The sequence below is a fragment of the Rhinoderma darwinii genome, chromosome 10, assembly GCF_050947455.1.
Source record: "Rhinoderma darwinii isolate aRhiDar2 chromosome 10, aRhiDar2.hap1, whole genome shotgun sequence".
Lineage (NCBI taxonomy): Eukaryota > Metazoa > Chordata > Amphibia > Anura > Rhinodermatidae > Rhinoderma > Rhinoderma darwinii.
In genome coordinates this window covers 8,070,336-8,096,668 of record NC_134696.1, presented here as the reverse complement: position 1 = coordinate 8,096,668, position 26,333 = coordinate 8,070,336, and the positions used below count along the sequence as shown (strand labels likewise).

The window sequence follows — 26,333 nt, the reverse complement described above, 5'->3', positions numbered from 1 at the left end:
CACTAGTGGTTTAGTTGCCAGGAATTTAGAATAATTTTGTCTTTGCTGTAGTAGAATCTCTGCTCTTTATGCACTGCTGGGTATTTAGAATATATAACATTGGGTTTGTGTGCGGGCTGAACAGCAGTGTAAAGTATGGTGGAGGGTCAGCCCATGATGGGACACATATGCTAGGTAGGAGAGTCTGATATGTCAATCAATTATTGGCTCATGTTTGGAGAACCATCGTTAATGTATAAGGCGATGGCTTAGGGCTCGTCCACACGTAGCAGAATTGCTCCGTATTTTCCGTCCGGAATTGCGGACGGAAAATCCGCAGCAGAATCCGGTAGCAGCAAAGCGGGTGAGATTTAACAAATCTCATCCACACGCTGCGTAAAATTTCCAATCAGAAATCTGCGGTGCATATTTTTCGTACCACAATATGTCAATTCCTGCGGTGGAAAGTGACTGCATTGTTGCATTTTTCAGAGATGTCACCATCCCCCAACATTGAAAAAAACGCAGCAAAATACGCACCATTTTCTGCAGTAAAAAAAAAACAAAAACGCAAGTCCTGCTAGTTTCTGAAGACATTTTCGGCAGCAATTCCGTTACGTGTGAACAAGATCTTAGACAAAGTTCAGCAAATCAGGGACATAAAAGACATAAATGATAAATTTCATCTCTAAGAAGGTTCAATCGAAACAAATCAGAATGGTTGGATTTTCTCCTATCCAATCCTTTTGTTTCCTCAGAGATCAGCGTCATCAGCTATATGTGGCAGCCCCTTATCCCCATGTTCTATTGCAATGATACACCCATTCGGCTCAGTATGGATAATCATCAGCCTACAGTCGCCTTAAAAAAAGGATAATTCTACAATGTCCTCCAGAATGGAAAAACAGCCTAGCAATGAAGGAATATGAGATGGGAGAGCTGGGTGACTACCTGGAGAGGAGCTGCAATGGCAGCCATGAAGGGGATTACCCAGCTTTCCCAGAATCTAAGAAATCGGTGAACAGAATTATTTACAACACAAAAGCTTATATTTACTCATCATTTTAGGTTAGAGGGCAATGCGTGAAAAAAATTTCTAAAAATAATAATAGAAAATGGATAAAAACAAATGTAGATTATAAAAAAAAAACAAAACTCATAAATATTCTAATATTTATTATTTTATTTTTCATGTAATAAAAAAATTTAAAAAAATTCTAAAAAAAAAATCACAAAATATAAGGAGATAAATAGAACATATGTAATAATGCCTGAATATCAAAAGTGAAAAAAAAATATAGATTTTTTTTTAAATTAAAATATAATAAAATGTTTTCAGGTTAAAAAAGGGCAGCAGGCATATAAAAAAAACAAACGAGATTTTACTGATGTTTCAATAACATCGCATTGAATGTGAGGGATTATGTATATCCATAAGGGAATCTTTTAATTCCCACAAAACGGCTCTGGGGTGTGACTCGTACGGCCGAGTGATATTTTAAATAATGACAAAAAAAAAAGATATAATAATAATTAAAAAGCAGCAATAAAAACATAATTAGAAAAAAAAAAAAGGAGAAAAAAAGTGAATTGAAAGGAGACCGGGCGAGAATGGCCATTATATGACACAGTCACGCAGACGCAGCTGCGACACATGACATTGTGCTGAGGGGTCGGCGACTTGATATTTCAGTTAATATTTTCCCGTTTCCTTATCCTTCGCTGGGGGAGGAGGAGGGGCGGGAATCAATGCCGGGGCTTTGTTGGTGATGCGTGTCAGTATACGTCGCTACACGACAACATTTCTGTCAACGAGCTCGTTTTTCACTGTGACAGAAAATCTGTGAACGGCAGCTAAACAGGGGGCGGCGACCGCGCTGAATCTTCCTTTCTCCAAACATCACCTCAATTCCTCATAACTCAAGACGACCCAACGCACAAGAAACAACAACAATTTTTTTTCCATAAGGTCGAATTCAGACGACCGCATACGTCCCTGTGCCGGCTGTTAAAACAACGGCCGTCACACGGACGCATGTATTTCAATGGGGCCGTTCACACGACCGTTGTTTCAAGGGTCCGTGGAAAAATAGGACATGTTGTATTTTCTTCCGTTTTCACGGATCCCGCCATAGGCTCACGTCTATGGGGATCTGTGAAAACGGGACCCGCACGGGTGCAACTCGGACGTCAAAAATGGGCAATTTTCACGCCTGAGTTTGTGCTCGTTCGGGTGAATCTGGCCTTAGTTGGATATAAAAATAAAAAATTGCGAAAATCTATTTTTTTGCCTATTATGCTAATATTTGTTGAGATAATAATTTCGGTGGGTATTCCAGTAGATACCACTTATCTGTCCACTGGATTGGTCTGACTGATCACCCGTACGCCACAGTGAGGAGGAGTTTGCATGAGCGGCAGTCGGAGGCGGCGCACTTTGGGAACAGCCAATGAGAGTGCACAGTTGTAGGGTAAATGGTCACCGGTTCCCAGTGCTGGAATTAAGAATATTGGGGGGCAATTAATAAGACCTAAACTACGTCAGAGTAAAATGCGTCACATTTATTAAGAGGTGCACGCGTCCAAAAATTTGGCGCATCTCGGACAGTCCTAAAGACAGAAAATGAAAAATAGGTTTAGATTTGCATTCAAATTTGCGCCACTTTCTATCATAGAAATCATACATTTGTCGTACACTTGCTGGCCCCGCCCCTGCCTGGTTAGCCCCGCCCTTTTAAAAGTGTCAATAAAAAAAGTCGCACATTTTAGCGTAAATATGTAGCTCCATTTTTATACCAGAAAAGTAGCGGAAAGCGAATAAATTCTCCCCATAGTTATTATTTTATGGCATCGTGGTAGCGGGGCGGCAGAAGAGACACCGTCCATTGTCTTCATGATGGAGGTTTTCTTAACTAGAGGGCTGATTGGTTGCTATAATGTCCAGTGTCCCTATGATAACTCTGAGCTGCCACAGTACAAGGTCAGGCTTGAAACTTCCAATTCTGAGAACCTGGCAACGAAATAAGATATCGAAATATCCACAATAGATCTTCCTGTCGCTCTTTAAGGGTATGTTCACATTTGAACATAATTTCCATATAGAAGTAATCTACGTAAAATTTTGGGTAACTTTGTAAATAAATTGGCTTTACCTGTCTTGTACATCATGCATTAAACCGTGGAGCTGCATTTAGATTTGGTCTGGTTGCTATTGGAACCAGTCAACAGCTTGTCGACAGACAAACCTCCAAAAATCCCCCCTCTAAGAATGTCGCTGATATTTCATTAAATTAGTAAAATGCAAATCATTATAAGGGGCCCTTTGTATTGATTTCTGCTGGTAAACGAGGGCCACTCAATATAGCATGTCAATCGGCGCATAAGTAAATTCTGTACAGACACTGAACAGGCAGGGAGTGCAGAACAGTAATAACTATGCATGTTAGATGTATTTTTTAACAGACCCAATACTGCAGTGATTGAATCCTTGAGTACTTTAAGGCCTGTTCACATTGAGGTTTTTTTGTAGGCAGAAAAAATCTGACTCAGAACTCCTTCAGGAATTTTGAGGCAGATTTTGAGCTGCCTGCGCTTTTTGCAGTATTTTTTTTGTCCGAGGCCACTGACTCAATTGCAAGGACCGGGGGCAAAAAGCGCTGCAAAAAAAGGTCAGAGGCGGAAACCGCAAAAAAAAAAAAAAAAGTCTCTGCCTCCCATTGATTGGGGGGCGATTCTGACGTGGGCTCGGTCAAAATCAGCACCAAAAAACTGTGTAAGGCCCTGTTCACACGACGTGTATTTAACAAGTTTTTTGGGCGCTTAAAATGTGCCTAAAAACGCGTCAGGAAACACATGATTTAAGCTTCCCTTTGACATCAATTGACATACGACGCGTTTTTTTACGTGCATTTAAAAAATGCGTTGCGTAAGAAAAAAAAAGTGTCAGGTCAATTCTTTGGCGCCGAAAACGCGTCTAATTCCTATAGTCAATGAAAGTCCCAAAAAAACCCGCCAAAAGCGTGTACAGAACATATCAAAAGACGTAAACGGCTGTAGTTTAAAAAGCGCTTTACAAAAAGGCTAGCGTTTTGACACGTCGTTTTTGTTTTTTTAGCGCCTTACGAACAAGGCCTTAACTGACCCGTAAGACATTGTGCGCGCTTATAGGGGACATATGCGGAGATATAGGGCCAGACACCTTGACACGGTGGACTTGTAGAAGAGACGTGCCCCGAGGTCAGCCAGTAGATTATACTTCGGGATACAGGTCACATCTATAGAGGCGAAAATACACACGTGTGACCGCGAGTTTCGTCAGTGCGACAGGGACTACAAGTCTCAGCAACCGCAAAACGATGAGAGGCAGCAGCGTGCCCAAACCATTCATTTTTTTATTTTCTTAAACCAGGGGGGATGTGGGGGGGGGGAGCGGAGTTTGCATTTGCGTCCCGAGGCCAGGCACGCTGGAAGCCATCCAGTCGATAACCTGACCATCAGAGCAAGGTTTGTAATTAAAAGGTCGGTGACCTGGAAAGCTAGGCCCGACTCCCAGGACTTCTCGGTAATGACGGATCTATTAAATTAAGACCGTTATGAAATCAATGCTAAAAAGGCTTTCACGGTAACGAGATTCCATTCAAGGACGATTTCATCTTCTTAACCCTTTGGTTATTTTCTTGCATTTGGCAGAGCGGTGATGAATGTGTTAAATCTGTCAGGAACGGCTTCGGAAGGTTTACATATATAAGCATTGATGGCAGGCAGCAGTAGATCACCGGATAGATGCAGGCAGTGCTTGTCATCGGTAGGCAGCCTCAACCCGCTGGCCCCTGTCATGTCAGCAATGGGTAAATAAATTCATAAAAACGGGAAGAACCAAGAACATTCCGACCGATACTAATGATTTATTACACGGATCATGGTGGTCCAACCCAAGGGGTGTAGGGGGCCGTGAATGTGACCCCTCCATCTATGAGAGTCCCGGACACTTATACATAATATTAGGTCCTCGCGCATAGATTTGAAGCTTGAACGCGGCATCCATCATACAAATAGCCGGACCGCTGCAACATAGACGCGTCTCGGCACTTATAACTGAATGGATGGAGGTAACAGGTCCCCCCCCCTCCCCCGAACGGAGAGCGCGTCCGTGTGAAATGGAAAAATGAGAACTTTTTCCTATAGAAGCTTCTATTTGCAGCATTAGCCTTCGGATGTTATAAATTAAAATTTGTCCGATATAAAGTTTTCATTAAATTTTCATACATTTTATATTCTCCTTAAAAAGCACAGACGTAACGTGAAATCTTGCATGGAAAATGTTCTACCGCTCTGCGTTACGCCATAGATGGAATTAAAAGGACGGTTCATCAGGCGTTAGCGGAGTTTGCAAAGAAATAAAATATTAGAAATGAGATTAAAAGTGTGACACTAGGACTTAAAGGAACACTCCGGGTAAATTTTATATACAGTGTTATGCCAAGTGCAAAGTTGAAGGGGCGGGGCATGACACAGGAATTCAAAGAACACCAAATCCCGGTCATGCTCCGCCCCCGTAGGCATAAAAGAGTATCACTTTGTCCTGGAATGTTCCTTTAAGATCTTCTCTTTACTGTGCAAGATAATGCAATGGATTGCTCCCTGTTATCAGCCATGCAAGCCATTTAGTGTGTGTCAATCAAAAGAGCAGAAAACTCCCAGCCCCTATAACAACTACTAAATGTTGAATTTCTCCAGTGCTGGGAACCTCAGGTTTTATGGGTCAAATTATCTATGAATATGGAGAGCTTTAAAAGGGTAGTTATACCTAGTGCAGGGCCTGAGGGGGGCGGAGCATGACACAGGGATTCAAAGAACCCCAAAGATAGAATCTATTTGTCATGCTCCGCCCCCTCAGGCCCAGCACTAGATATAACTCAGTGTATCAGTTTTGTCTGGAGTGTTCCTTTAAGGAAGATTTTATTTAAACACATTTTTAAAGGAGTCCTCAGCTTATAATGGTACGGCAGTGTTATAAGAAGAGTCGCACATGAATATAAAGATTCTCAGCACCGGACGTATGGGCTATGAAGGTTTTTATTTGTTGGCCTTCCTATCAGTCATCCAATTGAATAACATTACAGTCAGCCGCTTCCTATCATGCTATGGCTGATAACAGGGAACAATAGATTGCATAAAATTGCGTAAAAAATGGACATGACGCACTTTAGGCTTAGTGTCCCTTTAAGTCTCTGTTCACCGGTAACCGCAGCAAAAAACGGCCAAAAGTACCTCCCATTGATATCAATGGGAAGTGGAGGCGTTTTTTTCTTGCGATCGTAAAAAACGCACACGGGAAAAAGAAGCGATATGCCCTATCTTTGCCGCCTCAAAAACCCCATTGAAATCAATGGGAGACGGAAAAAAACGCCGCAAACTGACGTGTTTTATGGCAAAAAACGCTCACAGTTTTTCCCTTTGCCTGTCAAAGAAGTAAAAAATGCGGCAAAATTCGCTGCAAAAACCGTCTCTGCTGCAAAACCACTTAAAAAAAAACGGCGCTGATTTTCCAGTCAGAATTTTCAGCCTGCACAAAACTTTGTGTGAACAGGGCCTAAGAGAACAAATCCCAACGTGTTAAACAGAGTGATGTGGTTTTCTGCAGAGGTGACAGACCCATTTAAAACCACAGAAACAGATCGTAGCGGCTGAAGCCGAGGCTGTAACCGCTGTTTTTAACAAAAAAAAAAGCGTTCATTAATTGAATGGATGTTAGATTACAGAAAGTCGTGCGATAGGTCTGCACTGACGGGCACGTACCGGCACACCACAGACCAACCACAGTGGATATAGGGCCTTGCATGGTTATCCTCAGATCTGGACTCGCTCTGTGCTGCTCTGGAGGGAGGACGGATCAAGCGGCATCCTGTCATCGCTACCTCCGGGGGATCGGAGCTGGCGCTTTTCCATGCCAACAGTGCCAAGCACTCAGAATATTGTAGAAATAAAAAAAACAAAAAACGGTGCTGACGAGATCTTGGCAGGCACCGATCCCAATCTCCGGTTACCCTGGGTAATCAACATGGCTTTTAGGATGTGTTGTCGATGCTTTCACCGCGCCGCAGAAATCCCAAGGCTTTTATAATTAATTGCTCCCCGCTGATCTGCACATTAGCAAAATGTGAAAAAATTATCATAATAAAAAAAAAAACTGGGAGGAAAAAAAAATATGGAGGAAATAGATTATCGTCAGTGATAATTTGCGCTGATTTACCAGAACACTTTAGAAAGTTAAACATGTTTTGTACCTCGCACATAATGATACAGGGATAAAAAGCGACGCTCCATAACAACTCCAGCCACAAAAGCAAAATATTCTTACTGGAAAACACTCAAATAAACGAGGGGGGGGAAGGTTCAATACGAACAAACGGAATACAATGAAATTCCTTTAATCCGGCTTCTGATAGTCCAGAAAGCCCGGCACTAGACCAGAAGCAATGTGTTATAGCCAGAAGATTCCCTTACAAGCGAGTAGTCAATACTTTCTTATACCATCCAATAATATGGAACATCTGATAATCCAGCATCTGATAATCCAGAACAAGGTCCCATTGATGCTGGATTGACGCATTGGTTTTGAAGAGACAGATCACCATAATTGCAAAGATCCACTATTACAGTAAAGAGAGGGCTTAAAACGAACCTCGGGGTTCTGGCGCGGGGTCTCCGGGGGTCCCACAGGCTGATTTTTGGCAATGGCAACGGGTTTGTGCTGCGTATGGACAGAGCATCAGAGATGGCTGCTCTTCCACCGATTGGCCCTGACAATTTATTTCCTCCCTGCAGCAGCATATTGTGGTCTGGAGTCTGAATTCATTTTTGGGGTCTTATGTAGGGGCCAAAGGCTGTCAGGGAATGCTGGGAATTGTAGTTCCACAACACCTGGAGCGCAGGAGGTTGCTGACCCCCTGATCTAGACTTTGGTGGCCACTTTTGTACCATGTGACAAGGAATCCAATTTCATCACAAGATCGTCTGCGGCGCCGCTGTGCAGGAAAAAAGCTGTGAAGGTGCCGTATCGCTTCAGCCGTGCTGCGGTCTCTTGAATCTCAGGATCGGTGAGGTCCGGCAGGTGGACCATACCGATTGCGAAGTGATGGAATATACTAGATATATGCCAGCCCTATTCCATCCACCCTATTAGGGAATTCTGAGTTGATAGAGGGGGGTCCCCTGATCAGGATCCTCATCTCTTGGCCAGAGTAAAGAGGGGTCACATGGAGCATCTCTCTCTCCGGAGGTCCTGTCCTGAATTACTCAGATATAGGAAATGAAGACCACCCCTTGAATGTTAATGACTCTCGCAGAAGTCCCAGGTACAGAGGAGTCCCCTCTATTTGTCATGTGCAGCTTTTCAGCCAATCAGGTGATAAGAATGGCTCCTTACTTGACATACTATTGGTTAATAAGCATCACATGACAACAAGAGTGGACTCCTACCTGCCTGGGACTCCTCTACGCATAATTTACATGGATATCCCGAAATATTTTTCCGGCTGTGTAGCAATTCATAAAATGAACAGCGGAGACCCCGTAGAATGATGTAGGTGACCTCTTCTTCGCTCTTTGCTTATTTCACGGATGGATCTTTAAAATAATGAGAATTTATACGGCATTGTATAAGACATTTCTCTGAAAAGGAGCGAAACCTCTGCCGGCGGTGATGGGGTTAAATTCGTAACCGGCACTAATCACCATTTTTTTGTGATTTAATTTAAATAATTTCCTCTTGCCCTTTCTGGTGCTTTTTATGAGCAGCTGAAATATTAAGTATGAAGGGAGGGGAGATACAAAATGGATGACTCTCTGGAGACAAGTGCGGTCTATAGCGTTACCATGGCGACATCCCACAATAGACATTAGGAAAACAATGGCTTTCGTGGCTTTTAGCTCCCAAAAATAAACTTGCAACCTGATCATTAGTTGATCTGAAAAAAAGATGAAATAAGTCTCCCGCCCGTCTTTACGGCTGAACAATGCGCCCAAAATGGGGGCCATGTATAATGTTTGCTGCAATGTCGCCAACAATAGCGCTCTATGCGATGAAACCTCCGGCATTCCATAACGGCCTTGCATCTTAGGCTGGAGGGAACATGGCAGCTCTAGCCGGTCAGGCCGTACATCCTATTTTTTGCCGCACATTTTTGCGTAATTGCTTGATAAATATGCTGCAATATCACAAACGCCTGACCGCACCCTCATTCTTTTTTTTTTTCTTTTAAACAAAATGGTCAGAACTTTTGATATGTAATACTAAAAAAAAAAAAAATAAAAAAAAATGTAAAAAATAGTGCAGAGATATGGCGTGTATTTCCTAGTCTAAGAGCTCAGAAGAACTACAAGAACACAATGGTCTCTGCTGCACTGCATTCTGGGAAGGTTATTATTTCCTAGATTAGAAAACTGCAATTCACTTTATCAAAGTGCACGGACACTGAGCCGGACGGGAATGCAAGGAGATGAGAGCTCAGCAGCCTGAATTAGGATAGACGGACAAACGATAGATAGATAGATAGATAGATAGATAGATAGATAGATAGATAGATAGATAGATAGATAGATAGATAGATAGATAGATAGATAGATATGAGATAGATATGAGATAGATAGATAGATAGATAGATAGATAGATAGATAGATAGATAGATAGATAGATAGATAGATAGATAGATAGATAGATAGACTACGCTATTGATTCCGTCAAAACCCTTGCACAACGGAGGCAAACGGAAACCATTGGCACCGGATCAGTCACCATTAAAATCAATGGAAACAGAAACTATGGTTTCCGTTTGTGTCGGTCAGGGCTCCACTCCAACGGAAAGCTCAGTGGGAACGGAGTCCTAGCGCAGATGTGAACGAAGCCTTACCCACACAGAGGAGACAAATATCATATGAGCTGAAATAATATTCACAAGAATGTAGACTACAAGTTCACTACCAACCTGTAGTTATAAAGGAATTTATAGGTCGCATACCCGCTCAGCACATAGAACGACTGCCGACACGGAATGTAAAAGTTCAGTTAAATAAAAAAAGATAAAAAAATAAAATAAAAATCTAGTTTTATTACATTTGCAGAAAATAATAAAAAAAGCAATGACTGTGGGTACATGAAGGGTTCTCCGTTATTTCCTGTGGGGGGGGGGGGGGGGTAAGAATGACACTTGTATTGCTAAAAATATATAAAAAGAATTTAAAAAAAAAATGTAAAAGGTTTGGGAGAGCAGCGTCATGGTGGCGGTCATTAAAGGGGTTTTCCAGCTTCTGACAACTGATGACCTATCCACCGGATAGGTCATCAGTACATGATCTGCGGGGGTCCGACACACGGGCCCCACACAGATCAGCTGGTCCGATGCCTTTGTGCAGTTATCTCTGGCGACGGAATAGCGGCCGAGCTGCAGTATTCAAGTGAATAGGAGCGGACCTGCAGTTCGGCAGCACGGCCGCTATGCTATGTACAGAGCCAACTGCTTCCGGGCTCCGTACATAGCATTATGTGCCACAACATCCGGTGCCCGTAGGCCACCAGAGCGGCTTATCGGATGTTACCGGCACCGATGACATACTGATGACCTATCTGGTGGATAGGTCATCAGTTATCAGAAGTTGGACAACCCCTTTAAGGGGCCTTATTCAACAGTGCCACCTTTTTATGGTGTCCTGTGCCCCCTGGAGCGGGTGCGTCGCTGTCTGAAGACAGGTTCCTGGACATTTCACCCTTTGAGTCGGCGGGCAATAGGGACTCAATAGAGTCTTCCCCATCGATCAGGTCACAGGGCTTCCGATGCGATCAGCGATTGGGAACCCCTGTACAGTCAGTAGAGTCAACCCTGGGGACCTAGAAAAGGACCCCAAGACTGTCTATATACTCAGCCTCCTGTTAGGCCATGTCATGTTGTTAGGGCGAGACTCCCTAGGGTGTCCCGTGTCATCGTGACATCGTTTACAATCGTACAATATGAGGGATTTATTATCAGGTTTATTCCACATTTTGGTGCATGCTAATTTGTGCAAAAATTAGAAACTTTTTTCAAAAGGGTGAGGATTAGCAAAACAAGTGCGGGATTAACCACGGCCCTGACAGTTTTACTAAAAGTTTTGTAAAAAAATCGGTCGTAAATTATGGCTCATAGCTGGCGTAAATTAGAATTTTTTTGGTGCATGAACGTCCAGAGCCGATTCTCTTAATAAATTAGGCGCATTTTACTTCATCGTTCTTGAGATTAAAACCGTTATATGAAACGGCCGTCTTAATAAATTCCCTCCTATAAGATTAAAATGAAGAAGAAGAACAGTCATCCCCAACGCCTCATGCACACGACCCAGTGCGCCGCCCTCGGATCGGAGACTCTGACCATTTTTCACAGACCCGATTCACCCGCTAAAGTGAATGGGTCCGTGAAGACTATCGGGTGCCCCTATGATGCCGTCAAAAACGTCCCGAGTGGCACAACGGTCGTGTGCATGAGGCATTAATGAAATAAAAGAAAACATTAAGTAATAAAAAAATGTAATAAAAAAAAAAGTCGACAACAAAAATTACAATAACTAAACGCCTTAGCGCATAATCACGTACACGCACGGCATGGAAAGGCAAGCGTTCGCGCCTTCCGCCGTGCGTGTATGCGATTGTGATCACGCCGGGGCACAGAAGCCGCATAAAATAAATCCTCATACAAGACGCGTCAATGAATAAAAAGTTTTGGCTCCCGAAACGCAGACAGTGTCAAAAACGTAAAAATGTAAGGCCCAAACAGGCCTGGTCATTAAAGGGTTAACACCGGATTAGTAGAATCGTCAGACTCTTGAATGTGGGATTACCATTCACTCCGCACGATCTCAAACCCTATACCAGAAGATCGGATCTGCTGATCGCTGTATTCATCACCGCGTACATTCATACACATCACAGCGATGAATACCGGCGTATAGTGACGTTATAATAAATGACCTTTCCTGTCACGTTTAACACTTTCTATCAGCGTTAATTGAGAGTCAATAAAAAGGGACTAAAAAATTTTTTTGTTTTAAAAAAATAAAGCAGCCCGTCAGACAAGTGAGGTGCCGGCAGCTCTACTTAGTATAGATCCTGTGCGACTTCCGCAGCTCAATACACGTTTACATGGCAGCATACGGTGAAGTCAGATCAATTGCTCACTAATTAGACCAATCAGAGGGAGATTTCCCTGACCCCGAGCGCGGCTGGCCCGTGACCTTACAGTGATTTTCCAGCTCATTCTCAGTAGCACACGGACCGCGGCAGATGACATTTATCCTGCGGCTCAGTGCAAATACGGTTGTCACTAATTGACGAGGGTCTCATCAAGGTAATCTCGGGGTCTGTACAGAGGGACTGTTTATCGAGATGTATGTAATAATGGAGAGGGAGAAGAAACGACGCAGCAGTGGATTATCTGCTGGGACCAGAGGTTACCGGCGCCAACCAGACAGACTCCACATTACAGAACGGATGATGTCATTATTCATGCTTATATTCATTGCCACATTTGCGGTACAAATAAAGCCGCACTTTTCAAAACTGCCTGACAGACAAAAAAATAAAGGCCTCGTCTCCCATAGCAACCATTCACTGTGCAGCTTTCATTTTTCAAGAGCAGTTTAAGAAATGAAAGCTGGGCTCTGATTGGTTGCTGTCGGTAAATAGGCCAGTATTCCGGTATGAATAAACGATGAGACATCACAACCTGTTCCGCTCCCACTATCTAAATGGGTGTGATGGTACCAGAGGACGGTGCAGGACATGACAGCGGACTGCGACAGGATTTGATATGACGGGTGGGACTGTATCACTCACACCTGAGGACATTTCGAAGACAATTTTATTTTTACCTTTTCGCTTGAGAAAATCTTTCCTGGTGGAAACCGGGCTCTGCCGCACTCTGGGGTTTTGCAGGAACTTTACAGCTGTGGTAATCTGGAAGGACAGAGAGGAATATATGGATGAGAAGTCAGCAGAATATAGGTATATATATATACCAATCAGCCATAACATTACAACCACTTGGAGTAAATAACATTGATGATGTGGTTACAATGGCGCCTATATGACCCATTTTTCTGTGAATTTCTTCACTATAGGGAACGAGAAGTTCTAGTGTAGGGACTCGCAAGACGGTGAGGGCCCTTGAGGTGGGTTGCCAGCTTGCGTATTTTGGCCTAAATATCAACTTATACCTCATGTTGATCATGGATACTTCTTTCAGGAGGCAGCCAGGTCTAGTAATGTTGGGGGGAGAATATTGTGCCAGTGTCTGGTGTGCCAGTGTTTGGTGTGGTGTGCAGTGTAGCCCGTCTGATCTAATAGTATGGGCGTGACGAAAAGGCGGTGATCCGGCAAGATACGCTACGCCGCGCGACCGACATTTTTTGCAGCTTCGGTTGTGTGCAGTGATAACACGGAGCAGCCACTTCCCTCAAGATTAGGGGGAGGGGATATCACTAGCGTGTTGTACCGGAGCACTCTCCCCCTATGTAGAATTTGTGGCAAGATCATGCAGAGCATCGCAGCTTGCCGCATATGGGGCTGCGTAGCTGCAGACTGGTCAGAGTGCCCATGCCGACCCCTGTCCACCACAAAAAGCGCCAACAATGGGCACGTGGGCATCAAAACTGGACCATGGAGCAATAGAAGGTGTGCTGAATAGCGTTTTCTTTTACATCATGTGGGCGGCCGGGTGCGTCGCTTACCAGGGTAAGAGATGGCACCAGGATGAATTATGGGAAGAAGACAGGTTGGCAGAGGCAGTGTGATGCTGTGGGCAATGTTCTGCTGGGAAAACTTGGGTCCTGGCATGTAGATGTTCCGATGACACGTACCACCGACCTAAACACCGCTGCAGACTAAGTACCCCCTTTATGGCAACGGCATAATGGCAGTGCCCTCTTTTAACAAAACTATGCCCCTGCCACCCTGCAAACATTTTTAATAGTAGATTATTGTTTCTTTTTAAGTTATAAGATCCGTCAGCAGCAGCTACCCTGCATGCTGATGGTGTCCAGAAAGTAGCTGATTTTGCAAGAGATTACAAAAATCCGAAAGAGAAGTGAAAACTTTATGAAGATGATATGCCGCAGAAATATTAACTTCCCCGGCCACAGGTCCAATGGCAACCATAGGTGGAAGACCTTGGCATTGTATCAGTGGTGTGAACGGGGTTCTATATGACCACAGCGCTAAACTCTGCCCCCATCACTACGGCTTCCACCAGAGTGCCTCCCACCTCTTTACATATCTTGTTTCCATAAATTTGCTAATCATGGGAAATGTAGGCAAAACCGATCCATGGGACAATGCAATAAACAGGAAATTACCAGCACCCAACACAGATCACGGACATTAAGTACATCGGAGCAGGTGTAAGTCAAACGATTAGTTATTACACCTGTGATGGCGCTGATTCAATTGGGAAATACACGCGGTAATAGTTTAAAAGGTTTGGATGGGGCACATTACTCCGAAAGTGCCTGCAGAGAGGGCATGATTGAGCAAGATGTCATTAGTAATTCATTTAAGGGAAAACAGGAGAAGGAGCAGTGACTGAAAGCAATTTAGATGTCAGGTAGAGGAGGGGAGGGGGGCGACTTTTAAGAAAGCATGATAAGTGAATTTACATGTGCGAGGAGATTAAGCCGCGGCGAGAAGATGGAGGGAGAAAGGGAATCCGCTGCAAGATTGCGGCTGTATAAAGAAGATGAATAGAAAGATCTAAGAGGGATAAAACACCGCAATGTAACCGCCATTTGTCAGGCGAAAGCTCAACTATTCCGGAAATCCGCTTTTAAGCTGCGGGACGCCATCCTGGTCGTGGGCGGGGCTTATTTCATCAGTTCATAAATGCACGAGAATCAAGTCTATCCATTTTATAGCAATACGTAAAGCGGTATGAGGTCTATGACCCAACCAGGAGACCTAGAAACGTGCTACCGTCTCCTAACTTCTTGGGTTATTTCTATTGGTATCTACGGAAGTTCTCAGTGGTGCAGCGGTTTACTACTTAATGTTGAACCTTAAACCGGATGTCCCTTCTCCTGAGTATTTTTTAATCCAAGAGCTGCATTCACAATTATGCTGGATTTAGAGCAGAGCTCCCTGCCGATCAGTGTCTTGCTTTGATGACTTGCATTCTGGGAAGTGTCGTCTTTACACCAGGCACAGTATAGTGATCAGTGAAAATGAATATTATCCCCATGAATTATCCCAGCTAAGCATTTAGGAGCACATCTGCCGACATGCTTGCTGACTGTTTCCAATGACATACACCAAGCAGAAGTGTGGAAGCGGCTAAGGACAATAATAAAGGCTGAGCTCAAGATCAGTACAGGATAAGTAATGTAATATATGTACACAGTGACTCCACCAGCAGAATAGTGAGTGCAGCTCCGGAGTATAATACAGGATATAACTCAGGATCAGTACAGGATAAGTAATGTCATGTATGTACACAATGACTCCACCAGCAGAATAGTGAGTGCAGCTCTGGAGTATAATACAGGATGTAACTCAGGATCAGTACAGGATAAGTAGTGTATGTACACAGTGACTCCACCAGCAGAATAGTGAGTGCAGCTCTGGAGTATAATACAGGATATAACTCAGGATCAGTACAGGATAAGTAATGTCATGTATGTACACAGTGACTCCACCAGCAGAATAGTGAGAGCAGCTCTGGAGTATAATACAGGATGTAACTCGGGATCAGTACAGGATAAGTAATGTAATGTATGTATGTACACAGTGACTCCACCAGCAGAATAGTGAGTGCAGCTCTGGAGTAGAATACAGGATGTAACTCTGGATCAGTACAGGATAAGTAATGTAATGTGTGTACACAGTGACTCCACCAGCAGAATAGTGAGTGCAGCTCTGGAGTATAATCCAGGATATAACTCAGGATCAGTACAGGATAAGTAATGTAATGTATGTACACAGTGACTCCACCAGCAGAATAGTGAGTGCAGCTCTGGAGTATAATCCAGGATATAACTCAGGATCAGTACAGGATAAGTAATGTAATGTATGTACACAGTGACTCCACCAGCAGAATAGTGAGTGCAGCTCTGGAGTATAATACAGGATGTAACTCAGGATCAGTACAGGATAAGTAATGTGATAATAACCTATTCAATGTTTAGAGCAATACAATTTTTTTTAAAAGTTTGATAAAAAGGTTAACCGTGATCTGTGACCATCCTGTTTAAGGGCAGCATAGTATGGGTTCCACCGTATTCATGAGGGGGCGCTCCCCCTCCCCTATCAGCGGTGATTGTTGGCCGTCGTGCATACAGTCACATACATGGCAGTTTTATGGTTTGTCACACAGTATAATACTAATCTAAGACTTGTTGCTGCAGAATCAACCCACCTCCAATCATTTGCAACTCATAATAAAAGAGGGTGTTAGCTACATGAATACGCTATGCAAATATTATAAATAGAGGCATTTATGTGGTAATTGAGCTTCTTAGATATTCATATGTTCAGGTCTATGAGCTGCCATAGTTATTCACATTAAATTATTCAAATTAAAGTTCTAATGAGATCCATCGGCAGCAGCTGGACTGCTTGTTGATGGTTTCCAGGTAAAAAAAGAAAAATAATGGAGCGATCCTAAAAAGAGATTCCTTTTGATTCATACGCTAACTATATCATATAAAGCTCTGCCGTGTGAGGCCTAACATGCATGCGAGTAACCGCTAATTACTTCTTGTTCTGAAAAATTGGGTCAAATCTAACAAGTAGGATTTCCTAGACTTGCCCGAGGGCCAGACCGCAGCGACGGATTTGATGTCACCAGAATCCTCTGGGAGCAGATTAGCAAATGATAGACGCCGGTCAGTTAGATTGTAAGCTCTTTGTTACAGGCTTTTTGCTTCTAATTATTTTTCTCTTACTTTAAGATGCTCGATAGAACTAATGTACAGCATGACCGTTACATAGAAAAAGCCTGTCCTACGTCGATCCTGTGTCCGCCTGCAAACCGTAAAAAGCATTTTTCCCTAAAATCTTGAAATCCCCAATTAATACAAAAACACTTGTGAAGTTATTAGCTCTGTTTCCAGGAAAGCTGGACTACAATTACTGCTCCCACGGGGCACGTCACCCAGCTTTTCTATACTCCAGAACAGTAAATCTGCATCTTTACGGTAAGTTCACATCTCATCCACACGCTGCATAAAGGAGCGGAAAAAACGCTCAGAAATTGACCTGCGGTGCGTTTTTTATTGTTGTGGGTTTTCCCCCATTGTATTCAAATCACGCAACAAATAGCAGATGTTGCGATGTTTACGGCGATTCTGCCACAAAAATCGCAACTCAGAAGAAAAAAGACCTTATACTTACCCAGAATTCTGTGCTTCTTCGTCCAGGCCGGCTTCTTGGGATGACGTTTCATCTCATGTGGTTGGCTGCAGCGGTCACATGGAATGAAACGTCATCCCAGGAGACCGGTCTGCAGGACGGTAGAGGGACGCGTCGCCATGGTTCCGTAAGTTTGAAACTTTTTTTTTTTTTATGTGCAGTTTTCCGTAGAGGAGATTTTGCCCGAAAAACTGCACCACAATTTGGTGCAGTTTTTCGGCTGGAATTCCCAGGGTGGATACGCTATGTGTGAACAAAGCCTTACACAGCAGAACTGCACTCTTTACGTGACATATATGCTATTCAGGAGTCTGGAAGAGCTGGATGTCAACTCCGAGTGAAGGCTGTAATGACGGCCAAATTAATGGTCACCCAGCTTTCCCAGAAACAGGTTTAAGGCCTTATTCACACAAGCGTTGAATACGTCCCTGTGATGGCCGTTAAAACACTGGCCGTCACACTGCTGCATGTATTTCAATTGGGCCGTTCATAATCTGTCCTATTCTCTTCCGTTTTCACGGACCCCTCCATAGGCTCAAGTCTATGGGGATCCGTGAAAACGGGACCTGCACGGTTGCAACTGAAAAACGTCACGTTTTTCACGTCCGATTTTCAACCAAGCTCGTGTGAATCTAACCTAACTAAATAAGTAAAAGTAGAGCATTATTCAAAATCCTACATTTTATAGGTTCATGTATGTCCCGTCATGACGCCCGTACATATCTGCAGTACGGGGGCAGCAGCCTCTTAATCTACGGCTGTAATCCTTTCGCAAAAGCCAACGTCCGCAGCAGAGACTCGATGCCATGGGACCATTTCAGCTGGACAAGTAACGTCTGAGAGGATGCCCATTAACCCCAGACAAAGAGCCAGGTCAGAAGTTATCTCAATAGATGCAGGAAACAATTAGCCGGACACTGGGGGGTCTGGACGCCTCCCATCGGGGACCCTAGACAGAAGGGAAGTTATACGTTCCAGCCTCTCCTATGATAAAGCGAGGATCGGCGCCGGAGAGGAGGGAGCTGGATACGCGGAGAAGGCGACACATTAATGCCCGTCAGCTCAGCAACCCCCACCGCAATGAACAATGTGAAACATTAAGTGATGGAGCCGGCAGCGGCAGAGCAAAGTTTTAGCAAGAAATCAGGTCTGTGTCAAAACTGAAGTGACAAATTTGGTCATCGGTGGCACAAGGAAATGGTTGCAGAGCGGCTGTTAATCAGAGGCAGCGATCGCACAGTGCTGATGCCAGCACTCAGGGAAAAATGCAGGAGGCTAATTATGAAGCCGTATATCTCGCTAAAGACGCTCGACTTGGCGTGATCGTGCCAGTAACAGCAGCGCAGGTAGCGGAGCTCCAACATAGGGAGGAAGTCAGACACTTGGCAAATACATTCTCTGCAGTGATCACGTAGCAAACGGCGTATAAGAATAAGGACGCAAACAACAAATACAGTATACGGAATTCCCAGGAGTGTCGGTATACGGTTCAATGCACGCGATACGTGCGGAAAATCGCAGCGTAATACAGGAACGGCAAAGTAAAGAAGATTCCAGGAAATCTCATGGACACGCTGAGGGTTTTTTTTCGACACGTAAATTGACATGCGTTGCGTATTTTTAGAATCTGCAGCGTGTCAATTTATCTTGCGTTTCCGCTTGCGAATCGTATCTGCCTAGTTCGAAGGAAAAACGCACCAAAACCCGCACAGATTTACGCATCACGCAAACGTTAAAACCGCATTGAAAAAGTCGCGATTAGGTGCGGTTTTTACCTGCAAATTTCCTGCAAAATACGTTGATGCGTATTTTACGCTTGTGGCCTAACAGATCACCTCTAACATGTGCAGGCTTTATAGGGCTTCCCCCTAAAATCAAATATCCCCCCAGTATATACAAGCCGTCCGCTTCTGGCAAGTGGTTACGTATTATATTTGGCCATTTCTTTTTATCTGCTTCTGGGAAAGCCGAGTGACAACCAATATGACCTCAATTACCTTTCCCATAGGGGCTGTCACTTGATTTTCATTGACCTATTTATGCAGAGATATATTCACTACCTCCATACCCGACATAGGGCTGAATGGAGGCGATGCTAAGGGCGTGTTTCCGGCAGAGATTAATAGCGCAACATGCTGCGCTAATGTTTGCGGTAAAATCACGCCCCCTCGGCTGCCAATGGCGGTGTCCGTGTTGCAACGGAACCGTTGCGTCCGGCATTTCCTTGTTCTACTCCCCTGACGCAGATGTGAACAGGCCCTAAGAAAGGGCTGTGTCTCCGCGCAGCCTCATTGAAAGCCATTAATTATAATACCTGTCCACGTGGCCCCTGGGAAAATTTGATAGGAGCCGTTTTCCGCTGCCAATTCGTTCTAGCGGTGGCAAACTGCCAGGATTTCTAGAACCCCTTTCACAAAGTGGGTTTTCTATTCAGGAGTCTGAGAAAGATGGGTGACCATCCTTGTGCGATTAATTTGCTATCACCCGGCTTTTCCAAAAAGAGATATAACGAATAGTTAAAGACTTCACACAAAAGGATTACGGGGGGGGGGGGGGTCGGACTTCTATTATTATAAAATCAGTTTAGAGGGATGTAAATTTGTTCTGAAGGTTGATAGAGGGCGTTAAAATCTTCTTGGTGGTTACTGAACAAACACTACGATCGCATCATTTAATCAGTTATTATACAAGAAGAAACACGCACAGCAACGCATGTAAATCATAGCTGCAACAATCAGAACAATTCTCAGCTCCAATCATTACAGAGGTTTTGTAGGGTATGTACCTTTAAGACCAGCGTTCTGAGAGTGGGAAATATTGCAATATTGGGAGGATCCCAGGTTACGATTTATACAAACTCTCGGATGGTACTGATAGTCCTTGTGGAGACCCAGAAAGTAAAAAGTCTTTAGGGCAATGCTACCTGGGAAAAATACGAGTGCTATTTTGCATAATTATTAAGAAAAAAAAAAAAGGATGGTTTGTCTTTAAGACACAGGATGAAAAGAGACGTTAGTAGAATATTCACTGCCCTTCTTATGTAATTATCCAGTTTTTAAAGTGAATGTTCAGCCCTTGTCAATGAGTGGAAGCTGAAACATCAAGCATGTGTTAGCAATCGTGTCCCACCAGATGATGTGGAGGTGATATTTTTGCTATGCTTCAAAATGGCTGCAATGATATTCAGCTTTATCCAAAGTCGTAAGAGTATGGGTATGTTCACATGGCCTATTTTCGGCCCGTAAACGCCCGAAAAATCGGAAGCAGAACGCCTCCAAACATCTGCCCTTTGATTTAAATGGGAAAAACGGCGTTCTGTTGCGACGGGCTGTATTTTTGAAAATGTTTGAAAAACGGCCGTGTGAAAAAACGGCCGCGAAAAAGAAGTGCAGGTCACTACTTGGGACGTTTTTGGAGCCATTTTTCATAGACTCTATAGAAAACAGCTCCAAAAACGGCCGTATAAAACGCAGCGAACATCTGGAGTGGCTTAAAAAACGTCTGAAAATCAAGAGCGGTTTTCCCTTGAAAATAGCTCCGTATTTTCAGACGTTTTGACTCAGTGCGTGAACATACCCTAAAGAGTAAAAACTGTATTATACTCCAGAGCTGCACTCACTATTCTGCTGGTGGAGTCACTGTGTACATACATTACATTACTTATCCTGTACTGATCCTGAGTTATGTCCTGTATTATACTCCAGAGCTGCACTCACTATTCTGCTGGTGGAGTCACTGTGTACATACATTACTAATCCTGTACTGATCCTGAGTTACATTCTGTATTATACTCCAGAGCTGCACTCACTATTCTGCTGGTGGAGTCACTGTGTACATACATTACTTATCCTGTACTGATCCTGAGTTACATCTTGTATTATACTCCAGAGCTGCACTCACTATTCTGCTGGTGGAGTCACTGTGTACATACATTACATTACTGATCCTGAGTTATATCCTGTATTATACTCCAGAGCTGCACTCACTATTCTGTTGGTGGAGTCACTGTGTACATACATGACATTACTTATCCTGTACTGATCCTGAGTTACACCCTGTATTATACCCCAGAGCTGCACTCACTATTCTGCTGGTGGAGTCACTGTGTACATACATTACATTACTTATCCTGTACTGATCCTGAGTTACATCCTGTATTATACTCCAGAGCTGCACTCACTATTCTGCTGGTGGAGTCAATGTGCACATACATTACATTACTTATCCAGTACTGATCCTGAGTTATATCCTGTATTATACTCCAGAGCTGCACTCACTATTCTGCTGGTGGAGTCACTGTGTACATACATTACATTACTTATCCTGTACTGATCCTGAGTTACATCCTGTATTATACTCCAGAGCTGTAATCACTATTCTGCTGGTGGAGTTACTGTGTACATACATTACATTACTTATCCTGTACTGATCCGGAGTTATATCCTGTATTATACTCCAGAGCTGCACTCACTATTCTGCTTGTGGAGTCACTTTGTACATACATTACTTATCCTGTACTGATCCTGAGTTACATCCTGTATTATACTCCAGAGCTGCACTCACTATTCTGCTGGTGGAGTCAATGTGCACATACATTACATTACTTATCCAGTACTGATCCTGAGTTATATCCTGTATTATACTCCAGAGCTGCACTCACTATTCTGCTGGTGGAGTCACTGTGTACATACATTACATTACTTATCCTGTACTGATCCTGAGTTACATCCTGTATTATACTCCAGAGCTGTAATCACTATTCTGCTGGTGGAGTTACTGTGTACATACATTACATTACTTATCCTGTACTGATCCGGAGTTATATCCTGTATTATACTCCAGAGCTGCACTCACTATTCTGCTTGTGGAGTCACTTTGTACATACATTACTTATCCTGTACTGATCCTGAGTTATATCCCTTATTATACTCCAGAGCTGCACTCACTATTCTGCTGGTGGAGTAACTGTGTACATACATTACATTACTTATCCTGTACTGATCCTGAGTTACATCCTGTATTATACTCCAGAGCTGCAAGATAGATCTCCTCCAGAAGGAAGAAAGTAGTCTCCCTAGTGCCATGTATAGGTGACTACCATGTAAGTCAATGTACGACCCTTTTTTAAACCTTTAAACATGACTCAGATTAATAGCCAAACCACGGACAGCCATCTGTAGACAGCACTGTATCAGACTTGCTGCTACTCATCAGTACAGAGTAGGGTCCCGGTTGACTGAACGAGACGAGACGCCTTTGATGCAACTCTTAGATGGTACCGATTCTTCCTGCGGAGATCCAACTGGTAGAAAGTCCTAAGGACAATGCTCCCTGGGAAAAAGTATGCAAAATAGCGGTGTGTGAACGTAACCCAAGACTCCTATGGCATAATAAGGTCCCTAATCTTTTACAGTCCTCACTGTTCTAGCAACATATTCCATCACCGCATATCACGGCCACCATTGTAAAATATTATTCGACCTCACATAGTAGCAAAACCTAACCAAGTCATCCGAAGTGATCATAGTCACGATGTCTGTCACATATTAAGTATGGTATTCTTATTTTAAAAGTAAACTAAGATTTTTTTTTTTGTGATCATGAAGAACCTTCTAAAAGGAACGTGTAAGCAAACGCACATCAATGACCTTAAAGGGTTACGCCTAGACCGGACCGAAAATTCATTGAGCACAGCTCTATGTTGCCCTCTAGCTGTTACTAGTGGAACATACAGGTCAAATTAATATAAAAATATATAAATAGTAATAGAAAAAAAATACATGTGATAATTAGGACATCACAGGAACTATGGCCTTCCCCAGAAATATTGCAATCTTACATATTAAAATCTCTGTTCATTACTGGGATAAAGACGACTATGAAGTAATTATTAGTTATAGGGCTAATAAAACTTACTGGGCTAAGACTGCCATTAAGTCTGATGGTGGTTATACCCCCTTAGACCTAAGAGGCCCGACCCCGAGACATGTAGGAAATATGATCTGCCTTACAAAGAATTATCAATAATGGGCACGAATAAGACGCATTTGCATCATGACAGTATCTAATCATGTATGGAATAGGACTCTCAACATCACAACTCTCAACATTTCATTGCTAGATCCAAAAGGTTTGTTTTCCCTAGTGAAAAATCATATGGAGACCGGACAAATCCCAGGAGCCAGGTAACCAGAGTCCACAAATCTGCTACTCTTCGTATTGCCGAGCCACTAAACATAGTGGAACTACAACTCCCAGCATGGCTTCTAGAGGTGGTCATTATTTAATTAGACCCCATGCACACAACCGTATTTTTGATCCATCCATAAATACTGTCCGTAAATACGGATCCGTAGTCATTTATACTCATCCGTAAATCATCCGCATATACAGAAGGGTGTCCGTAAATACGGTCCGTAGTGCATCCGTATTTACGGATCCGCAAACAAAAACCAAAAAACAGTGAGGGATCATGGGTAATCCCCTGGTGTCGCATAGCAACGCTTTCATAATTACGGAAGGCTACGAATGCAGATCCGTATCCGTCCGTAATTACGGAAGCACCTATAGAATTCTACGGGGAGTCTGTGCTATTACATGATCTATCATTTCTACGGCACGGACACCCATCCCTAAAAATACGGAAAAGCGTCCGTAGCCCATAAAAATGAATGGGTCCGTAATTACGGATGAAAAATACGGTCGTGTGCATGGGTCCTTAGGGAGCAATTCTACCGGAGACGTACCAGCCGAGATCAGATATGTAAGGAACAGGTCGGTAAAAAAAATAATATACAAAATCGGAAATAAAAAATAAAATATATGTTTTTGTTAATTAAGAAACATTAATTTGCCGCGTTCGGGACAGACGACATCTGGTGACTCAAGTCAGAGGACGGCTTAGTGGACTTGGCTCCGAGTCGCGGGAATGTTTTAACCTTCATTTAAAAAGAAAGAAAAAAAAAAGGCTCACCAGAGCGTTTCACAATGAAGGTGCTTAGGAGCCAATCCCGTGAATCACTATTACTGCACCGGAGCTCAATATGCTGCCTCCTTATCACAGCAAAGAATAAATCTCCGCTGACTGTGATTCTCCGCGTCAAGGAGATAGAGACACATCTCCAAGATCATAGACCGGGGGCCTCATCCGTGCAATTACCGGCACTCTAATGCCACTCTCTAAATCAGCCCTGTCCGTATTTATCACAGGTCTGGAGAAACATGTGAGATAAAATGCCAGATCGCAGGGCAGATGGCATAAAAATATCAATGTCATACACCGCGCGGGTTCTCTGGGGAGCAGGTGATAGGGGGCACTAGGGGGGTGCCATACTGTACGCCACACTACTAACTAAAATCTATGTGCCACGTCTTTACAGTACATGGTCTTGTGGTTGGCAAAATTAAAAAAATAAAAGTAAAAATATTAAAAACATTTAAAAAAAAAAAAAAAATTGGGAAACTAAGACAACATTAGGCTATGTTCACACGGAGTATTTTGGGGGAGGAATATCTGCCTCAAAGCTCCAAACGGAATTTTGAGGCAGATATTCCTCCCCCAAAATACTCCGTGTGAATAGCAATGATCGCGCCGTTTTTCGCCCGCGGCCATTGAGCGCCGCGGGCAGAAAACACGCTTTCTCCTGCCTCCCATTGAAGTCAATGGGAGGTCGGAGGCGGAAGCGCCCGAAGATAGGGCATGTCGCTTCTTTTTCCCGCGAGGCAGTTTTACTGCTCGCGGGAAAAAGACGCCGACGCCTCCCATTGAAATCAATGGGAGGCGTTCTCGGGGAGTTTCTGCCGAGTTTTGCGACGCGGTTTCCGCGTCAATAAACTCGGCAAAAGACCCCGTGTGAACATAGCCTTACAAGGGGTTTTCCCCCTCACATAAATATTCATACAGCAAATACAATTTCTATTGTTCTTGTTAAATATTTACTCTAAAAATTATTGTAAAAATACATAAACGTACTATTCTGGAAGTTCGTTAACATTTCCATTAAGCCGTTGCTTAGGAACGCTGGGTGACAACCACTATGGCCGTCATGACAGTTCTAACAGGGGGTTTTCACCCGGTTTTGCCAGACCCCTGATCAGTAGTGATGCAATGATATGGGATAGGGGGACAAGTCACAGCATACCTAGCCGGACTTGCTATTCAGGAAACTGTCCACACGGCGTGCATTCGACGCGTCTGTTGGCACGTTTTTTTGCGTTGAAATACGCGTAAGAAATGCAGGATTTAAGCTACCCATTGCCAACAATGGGAAAGTGCATTGTTAGCGCATGTGACGCGTTTTTTTACACGCGTGTTTAAGTGTCAGAGCCATTCTTTTGCGCATAAAACGCGTCTAATTCCCATAATCAATGGAAATAATAATTGCGTGCCAAAAATGCACAAAACACGTAAAAAGAACTAAAACGCGTCAGAAATGCCTGCGTTTTAAAAAGCGATTTTTTTTTAGCGCCGTGTGAACAAGGCCTTAAGAAAGTTGGGTCTCAAAACAACCGGAAAGTCACAGGTTGCCATCTATAGGATGTGGTTGATGCAAGAAATTGGATGTGGTCAGGTTGCAGGATTTTACACGGACGGTTATGACCTGCTGTAAAACAGATTAGAGATTGTCGTAGGTCACAATAGATGTGGGCAGTGACGTGGTCGACATTGGTTAGCACTCGGTCAGCAAATAGCACGCTGCGGCGGTTCAGATGTATATACAAGACCAGTGGCAGTGTATCATGGTGTTGGGGTAAGTACGGGATATAAAAAGGGGGAAATGGGGAAAAACGGGCCAGATATTTAGGAACAGGGCTAAGGCAGCTAAAAAAAATGTCTTTGCCGCAGGTGAAGGAAAACTAAGCTACAACTCTGGGTATATGATCCCTACTGTAGACCACCATGGCACCAGGAGCGGCAACTTCCCCAATT

General features: G+C 43.5%; 1 protein-coding gene across 1 annotated transcript in view; it reads right to left on the bottom strand.

Moving 5' to 3' along the window:
• Positions 1-26,333, bottom strand: part of PEX14 (peroxisomal biogenesis factor 14) — a 96,640-nt gene that overhangs the window by 30,962 nt on the left and 39,345 nt on the right. Inside the window, exon 3 of the mRNA XM_075839332.1 lies at positions 12,877-12,961. Within this exon, the coding sequence (XP_075695447.1) occupies positions 12,877-12,961 (85 nt within the window). The remainder of the gene's footprint in view (positions 1-12,876; positions 12,962-26,333) is intronic.